The sequence below is a fragment of the Pundamilia nyererei genome, unplaced genomic scaffold (assembly GCF_000239375.1).
Source record: "Pundamilia nyererei isolate P.nyererei 1_Seehausen unplaced genomic scaffold, PunNye1.0 scaffold00016, whole genome shotgun sequence".
In the NCBI taxonomy this organism is placed as follows: domain Eukaryota; kingdom Metazoa; phylum Chordata; class Actinopteri; order Cichliformes; family Cichlidae; genus Pundamilia; species Pundamilia nyererei.
Genome location: NW_005187417.1, coordinates 3637287 through 3645992, shown reverse-complemented (window position 1 = coordinate 3645992; position 8706 = coordinate 3637287). Strand labels below are relative to the sequence as shown.

The 8706-nt window shown below is 38.1% G+C and overlaps 1 protein-coding gene across 1 annotated transcript in view; it reads right to left on the bottom strand.

Annotated features, from left to right (window-relative positions):
- Window positions 1-2192, bottom strand: part of man1b1a (mannosidase, alpha, class 1B, member 1a) — a 24315-nt gene extending 22123 nt beyond the window's left edge. The window contains exons 1-3 of the mRNA XM_005725581.1: window positions 2147-2192; window positions 1873-1973; window positions 1154-1296 (exon numbers count right to left, since the gene is read on the bottom strand). Coding sequence (XP_005725638.1) covers window positions 1154-1255 — 102 coding nt within the window. The 5' untranslated portion in view covers window positions 1256-1296; window positions 1873-1973; window positions 2147-2192. The remainder of the gene's footprint in view (window positions 1-1153; window positions 1297-1872; window positions 1974-2146) is intronic.
- Window positions 2193-8706: the final 6514 nt, after the last annotated feature.

Genomic DNA, 8706 nt, shown 5'->3' with positions numbered 1-8706 from the left:
ACACGTCACTATAAGACTGGACTCTCACACACGTCACCACACGCACCACCACACATTTCCTATTATTTATAATCTTTATAATCTCTTTCTGCTATTTGCACATTTTTTACTGTAAATTTCTAAGTTAACTTCATTTAATGGTCGGGCATTGCACAGCTACAAGCATTTCACCCCCATGTCATACTGTGTATGGTTGTGTGTGTGTGACAAATAAAATTTGAATTTGAAATGTAACCTGGAGCCAAAACATGGAGAGCTTTAAAAACAAATAGTAAAACCTTAAAATCGATTCTATGATTAACTGGTAGTCAACGTAGAGATGCGAGTACTGGGGTAATATTCTCTCTCTTTCTAGTACCCGTCAGGAGCCTTGTGGCTGCATTTTGAACAAGATGCAGGCGGGTCAGGCCTGAGTGACAAATGCCTAAATAGAGAGAGTTACAATAGTCAAGACGTGACGATATGAAAGCATGGATAACAGTTTCCAGGTCTTTAGATGACAGGATATTTTTGAGTTTAGAAATGCTCCTGAGTTGGAAAAAACTGCCACAAACAACTGAATTCATTTGCTTGTCCAGCTTGAGAGTGGAATCAAAAATGAAACCAAGATTTTTTACATGGGGATGTACATTAGCTGATAATGGGCCCAAATTGTTTCTTATGAGACTAATAGAGTCCTGCTTACCGAAGATTAATTAATGTCGGTTTTGTCATGATTTAGTTTGAGAAAGTTCAGAGACATCCAGCAATGTATGTCGCTAAGACAGTCTGAGACTTTCTGCAGTGTACTATCAGCACCTGGTTCTCCTTTTCCCTTTGGAGATATGTGTGTGTGTGTGTGTGTGTGTGTGTGTGTGTGTGTGTGTGTGTGTGTGTGTGTGTGTGTGTGTGTGTGTGTTTTTAAGCCTAGTTCAACCACTTTGACATTTTTAGCTATTTGCCTTTACTATTTTTTCTAACCCTCTCATTCCAGTTTTTAGTGCCGACTCCAGCCTCCAAGTCACTCCTAGTCCTATGCCCTAAAAATCCTCTTTAGGTGGCACCGTTTTAGATAATTATACGTGCATTCCTGTTTCATGTTTCTAAAATCTTTAAGAAACTTCACGTTCATTCGTCAGCCGAGCTCTGTATATCAAATTACAGGACTACTCACTCTCCAGCAGGACTGCCTTCGGTGTTTGCCATTGTTGTAGTTCTGACTGTGTGGGTCACTGAGTGTCAGAGAGATGAAGTCCTTTCTGGAAGGCGGGTACATCCTCTGATCGGGGTTGATGGTCGTATGTCATAGAACCTGCCCTAAGAAATTAAGAACACACGAAGTTAGGACTATTCCCTGAAATAAAGTGGAATGTAAATGTAAAATCCATCAATTTCAGCATTTTTTCCCTTACACATTCTTTCACATTGCAATTGTAAGAACTGTAAGCATGCTGGCTTACATTAGATTAGTCAGCTTCATGACAGCTTTTGTACACCTGACATGCAAGCCTTTTACTATGCTGCTTCTTCTGATGGACTCATAAACAATCAAATAAGTTCTATTTGTGCTGACAGTGTCAGCACAAATACACCCCCACATAAGAGATGTAGTGTGTGCATGCTCCTTGGTGATGTTTTGGGAAGCAGTATAAAAACTCTGGATTTTAAAAACCCAAACTTTAACATGCTCTGTAATTCTTTTAAGGACAATCATCAAGATGCAAGTAAGCGTGTGTACGGCAGTACGAGTCATCTTTTTCCTTTTAACACCATGCTAGCTAAAGCGTAAAAGACTCGACGTTAATCCAGTTTTTCTCACATCGCTGTCACGCTGTGCAAATAACACCACAGAGTCCAAGTCAGAAGTCAAACACTCAGCTGCTTCCCTCTCACCTTTGTGCCTGGTTGGCTGCCTCACAGCGACGCTATTATCCCCAAAACTGAACAGCTGCTAGCGGGCTACCAGAGGCTAGCTGTGGCTCTTCGGGTCGTTTCTGAATGGAGCGAAATTTTATTCAAGACGCAGGTTAACAAACATGCAGCGCAGTCCTGTGTTCGAGCAACACACAATAAGACCCGCTGCCACATGAAATGTCAAGCAAAATAAACTGGAGGAAATACGGTTGAAGTTAAGAGATAGGAAAGCAGAGGGAGATACGGAAAAGACCTGACAAGCTCTGACGAGGTAGGTCATGTGATGTGCGCACGTGATCTGAGAGTGTTTGAATTAACCCGTAACAACCCGGTGTCTTAACGAATTTGGCTTTATGCTTCAGGTCATCATTTAACTTTATTTTAGCTTTTTTTTTCATTGAACACATTGTGTAGTATTTTTAGTAACATCGTTTTAGAAATGTATTTAGTTTAAACAGTACAACCCTGAAGTTTGTTTATTTAGTAATTCAGTGGCGGAAACAAACTTCCGTTTTAGTTACGTTTGATTTACATTCGAAAAATTTCAGCGTCATAATTAGATCTTCTAAAAAATGACTCCAAATTTAATCATTTATTAAGAAATAAATAAAGCAGGGGAACTTCAGTACCACATTATATGAACGCATCCACTATATACATTCTAAAATAATAAAAAGAAATTATTTCACATGCCACTGCTCATCTGTTACTGTCAGTTTTATGAGCAGTTTTCATGATAGAGACCTTGATTTTGAGATATTTATAATATCTTTTTCTTTATTTTTTGTGAACTTGTTTTGTATATTTAATTTTCTGTGACTTAAAGTGCAATGCCTTATCCAGTATGATCTTTCTCTGAATTTTTCAATTTATTAACTTGAAATTTCAAGTTATTGTCTCACTTTGGAGTTTGAGTTACAAGGCCATAACTTGAAATTTTAACCCTTTAAGGTCCACACTAAGAAAAGAGCAATGGAACATTTTTTTTTGTTTACATTTCTTATTGACTTGGGTGAGTAATAACCACAATCAAATTTTTTTTCAATAGACCCTACAGTTTTTAAAGTATTCATTCCATCAAAGGAAAGTATTATATCAAACAACAAAATACTTTTTTTTTTTTAAATCTGCAACTGTGAAAAATGTGCAGCAGCACAAAATACTCACATTCAGGCTACTTCTGATTGAATGCTACTGTGCAAAATGATTTTTGTTTTTAAAAAAACAAAACAAAAACTGTGCAAATCAAGAACATCTACTGGTTTTGGTCGTTGGGGTCTTAGGGTGTAGCATTTATTCTGTGGTCATGGAGAGCTGAATCATGGTTGTCCAACTGTAGATGCTGGCTTGTTAACTTGGTTCAGACACAGCCAGGCACAAACCTTTTGAGAGCCATCGGTTTCTGGTCCACTAGGGCACAGTCCCTCTTGTAGACCAGGAATTCAAGTCAAGGATGTATCCGAACAGTGGCATATGCCATCTCCTTAACTTGTGACTTATAACTTGTCTTATACAGGTGTTATAGCATATCAGAAAGCTCAGTTCCTCCCATATGCTAATTATATACAGGGATGAGTGATGGGCATCAAATGGTGATCTTTGCATTGGACTCTTTGCTCCACCGTTTGACCAATGAAAGAGGCATTTTACTGCAATCAGACCTTCATCAGACCTGTAATCACAGGCTCCATGGCCCTTCTTCATCAGGTCTTTGTCTGCCATCAGGGGAGCTCCACCGGTGCAGTTTGGTCATACAGTACCAATGCACCTGACACCCAAGGACATGTGCAAGTTCTGGACCAAGCTGAAACTTGTGAAGACCTCAGGTTCTTTTTGCATAGTGATTTCTACAACTTTGGCCCCTTAGAGGTAGCTTCTTTTCCTTTTCACTGAGGGGAGCATTGAAGAATGTAGATCCCCCTTGATACAGAAGCAAGTCGTGGATGATGCCAGATGAACTTGCTTGGCAGAACAATTTAAAGCCCCACTCATCTAGTTTGTTAGCAATATACTGGTGGAGAGTGCCAGCCCCGTTGGCTTCATATGAAACCATGACCTCAAACACACTGTGGTTGAAGGTGGATGATATCATGAGACTCCGCTCACAAATCTGCCACAGGAGCATGTGACTTTTAACTGCTTAGCGTCCATATAGTACTAGTTAAACATGAAATTCTAATTTTGACAGCTTAATAATATTAATTTACCAGCTACTATAATTTGGTCAAACGGTAATTAGTTGTGATATTTTTGATTTCCACATGTTACTCTTGATTTTTACCATATTTACTAATATTAACTCGGAAAGTTACAAAAATTACTTACTGAGGAAATTATTTCAGCATATTCTTGCTGTGCTAACATGTAATTTATCAACAGCAATGGATAAATAAAATGGGTCCAGTGGGCTGATTTTATGGCAAATAATCAATTTTAATAACATTTAGGTTATGTTAGGATTAGCACCACAAAGTGACAAATCAACTGTTTGGTTGAGCACAAAAATTATTAAACATTTAATTTCACTTTTTTAATGCTGTCAAGTCAGATACGTTTGTTTAGTAAGTCCTCTAACACTCTCATATATCAAAGAATTATAGCTTCCTACCTTAGTTTCATCAAAAACACTCAAAATATGTTGGATGGTTTTCACTGACCAAATAATTCCAAAACTTACAATAATAAAATTGAACTGAGACAATATTTGGTTATGTATATGTATTTTTTTAATTCAGCTGACACACTTTGAACAAGTTGATGGAGGGATCACACAAGTTAGATGCCCAGCATTTTGTTTCATATTTTTAAGAGTGATAATTTTACAAAACAAGCAAAGTAAGAATGATCAGTCTCAGCCAGCTAAGGCAATCATATAAAATGCTATTATAAAATCTAAATACAAAAAAGAAAATATTACATATTTAACACAAAGCCAGAATGAAACGAATGTGACTGAGATGTTTAATTGTAATTCATCTGGTTGACTTCTGGCTCTCTGGTTCCCGGCAGACTTTGGTTTGAGAATGATGGTTTTTTTAGTTCTCCAGTTGGACTGATGTTGTTTGGGCTCTCACCACCATCTCCCTGACATCTTACTCTCCGTGCACACTTTGCAGCACACTGCTCATCACTCACAGCTGACCGACTCTGGGACACAAGCACAAATTCTGTAGAGTAGCTATGAGATTTTCCTCCTGCCACTGGACCCCAAGCACTTTGCAGACTGAATAAGGAATAAATTCAGGTAAACAGAAATTTCTCAAAGCTAAGTGGGTAATTTTGTTTAACAGTGAGTCAAAGAATCTTAGCAGGGTCAGGGTACTACTCTACTACTGGTTATATGTGTTTAGTCTCACTTTTTGGTTTGCATAACACTTCTCACATTGTTGAATGTCACATTTCCCATGTTAAAAGGGTAAAAACTCTGATGTAGGACTACATGTGTGGGGGAGAAGGATATGAAACATTTATTTAAAATGTGACAGATTGTCAGATTCCAGCAGTTTTTTGTCCAAGACATTAAAGCAAATGGAGGAAAACAGTGTTGTGATATTTTGATACCATGGTAGCATTTACAGGATATTGTTTTATAGTGCTTTTATACGTGAAACTGTTACTCAATAAGGCCCATTTACTAGTTGTTTTTCTCTTTCTCTGTGACCCAAGAATTAATGTGTAAGAATCACAGGCTGGTACCTCAAGGTCGAAAATACCACACAGATCACTTCCTTACTCCCATCCTCCCTTCTTTATCTCTTAGAAAAAGGCTTGTTAAAGGCCAGGTGGTTTGTTTCAGAATTCACTAATGAAAGAACTCTGTATTCTATGTCTAGGAGTGCATTTTGCTGGGATAATCATAAATTGTAGCTGAACTGATAAACTACACAAAGGATACTTCTTTGCTCAGAGGGCAGGAAGACGCTTCCTTATTTGGTCTGTACCGGTTTGAACTGAGAATCTGCTGACACACGAACCTTTTTCCTCTATATAAACTGTTGTATGATGAATAAACTTTGAGTTGGTTTGGGAAGGCAACCTGAAGCAGTCTGTGTTTCCTTGTTCTCCCAAGCTACTCCCGACGTCGTAACTAACCTGCTGAACGGCATACCTGAGTGTTACTTTGAATAATTTTGAATCTTATAGGGTAAAGACAAAACTCTGCTTATAGGTGCCCACGCCTCGGAGGAAAACCCGATCCACGGATGACCCGGGACGGAGATTTCTTTCAAACAGTAAGTTAGATAATCAGGATATTTCTAGACCTAGTGTGGATTCAATTTTTTTAAATTAAATGGTAATTTCTTAAAAAAAAAAAAAAAAAAAGGTCTACGTGTTAGAGAGAGCTGTAAATGCTTAGATTACGTTTTGTTTTGTTTTTCTTTTACTTATACTGGATCTGTGATGTCAAAGACAGAATAAATATTAATATGGTCATTTTTGAGTCAAAGCTCTGGATGTGAGCACTGAAGACCCACCCACTTGCTGTCAGAACATTCTGTTTGTAAGGGACAGCCAATCACAACAAAGCTGGCTTAAAGGGAAAGGAATCAAAACAGTCTGTTTGAGGCTGCACAAAGGATCAGTGTCAGGTAAATAAGGATTTTTTTCCAACTGTGAATCATGCAAAGCTGCTGTCGTAAAGCACATGAATTACAAATATGGAGCTGGAAACCAGTATTAACTTTAATACGGCTGGTAATCTCTATATGAATATATAGAATGTACCAAGGGATTGGTACTGAAAGCTCTGGTTTCCACTTGTAGTTGCATTGACCAGTCATATCTTTGCAGGCTTTCATTGCATGCAGTCTATGTGATGGTAAACTGTATTGGATTATTACCCACTTTTGTCTGACAATTTAGTTGTTTTTTTTTCCTGTATGGTTTCCAAGGTGTAACCCAATTCAAAATCTACTACTAATTTGTTTATTTACTTAATTATCTACTTAGTTATTGGATGCGGAAACATCTCAAAATTTAATGGTCGTGGTAGTGAAACCTATGATGCATGGTTTGGAGATGGTGGCACTGACAGAAAGACAGATGACAGAAGGCAGATTTCAGGATTTGAGGATGTTAAGATTTTTGCCGGGATGGACGTGATTAGAAATGAGTACATCAGAAAGATAGCTCAGGTTGAGCGGTTTGGAGACAAAGTTAGAGAGGTGAGGCTGAGATGATTTGGACATGTGAAAAGGAGGGACACTGGACAAAGGATGTTGAAGATGCTCCTGAAGGCAGGAGGAAAAGAAGTTGACCTCAGTGGAGGTTCATGGATATAGTGGAGGAGGACATGCAGAGGGTTGCTGTGACAGGAGAGCTAGAGATGGAGGAAGATGATCCACTGGGGTGACACCTAAGCAGCCAAAAGAAGAACTGTCATTACACCAATCATGCTTTTCTCTAAACTGAAGTGGAATTCTGTTAGAAAAAAAACTTTGAGGAATTACCTGAGACATACGGGCGCTACAATTTTTATGCCACCATGATACTATGCACAACCACAAATGAATCTGGAGTTAATAATTACTTTTTTTCCAGCTATTTTCAGCTGTGGAGAAATACACATTTGTCCAAGATTTTTAAGGTTTTGGTTTCCTAAAATTTAAAAACTTCTATATTAGCGTCCAAAAACATTTATCTATCTTTATTTTCTATTTGAAATTGTATCCGTTCTGTAAATTATTCTACTTCATTAATGATGCAAATAGATTAACAGTCACTTGTAGCGACTGCCAATGGATCACAAGCCACACAGCGTTGCCGCCACAAGTCAAAAAAGCCACCAGCATCGCTAAAGGGCCACATTTGAGATGAGATGAGATAGCCTTTATTTGTCAGTTGCAGGTCTTTTGCCCACAACAGAGATGACATTTCACTGGCTGGCTGGCCAGCTCACCCCATACGGCTGTGCTGAGTGAGGATTTCCCCCTTGTAGCCGAGAGCTTTGCTGGATGAGCATGTGGACCAAAACTGTGTGTTGCTTATATGCAAAGTTATGCATATTAAACTCTTGAATAAAATGCATTTCACAGATATTGTTTTGAGAGATATTTGCAGGCAGTGATCATAAACATGGGAAATATTAGAAAGTCTGGTTGTTTCTTGGCTGTTTCTGTGCACAGCCATGATACTTGGTCTTTTCTCGTGCTGCATCACATTTAGTTCTCTGGTGAGTATCTCTAGCTACAAGATGAGGGGTGGACAATCACATATTGTGTTTTCATTTACCATTAGCAAATCACTGTTGGATTATGTGTATTTATCCAATGTTTGAAATCAAGATTTTCTAGGTTTGGTTTAAAGGCCAAACTACAAAACTGGACAACAGAGTGGCAACATCGGATTCAGTGCCAACATGTGTAGTCATACCTGAGACAAATTTAAAGAAAGGAAACAAAAAAAAAACATAGCAACATTAAACATTGAAAACAATAAACAATAATTTGTATTTCAAGAGATGAAGACAGTTGGTCTTGTTGACAACAGACAGGTAAAATCAAGTAACATAACTGTCCTTTTCTATTGGTTTTTGTATTAAATAAATGGTGGTCTTTTGAATAAAATTAGCACCTTGAGAAAAATGACACCTAGGTTCACTTACAGTACTAGAACAGTGGATTTACAGTGAGAGCTTTACAGGCCTATGGGACACCAGAAGCCGTGTCCCTGTAAAGAACACATTGTTATAGACATCAGTGAGGACAGTCTGACGTTTTATATATACAGTGAGCAAGCTGTAACACTATCCCTGCACAACTGCATAACAAAAAACAAAACACTGTATAAAGGATGCTTGTAAAAAAAACCAAC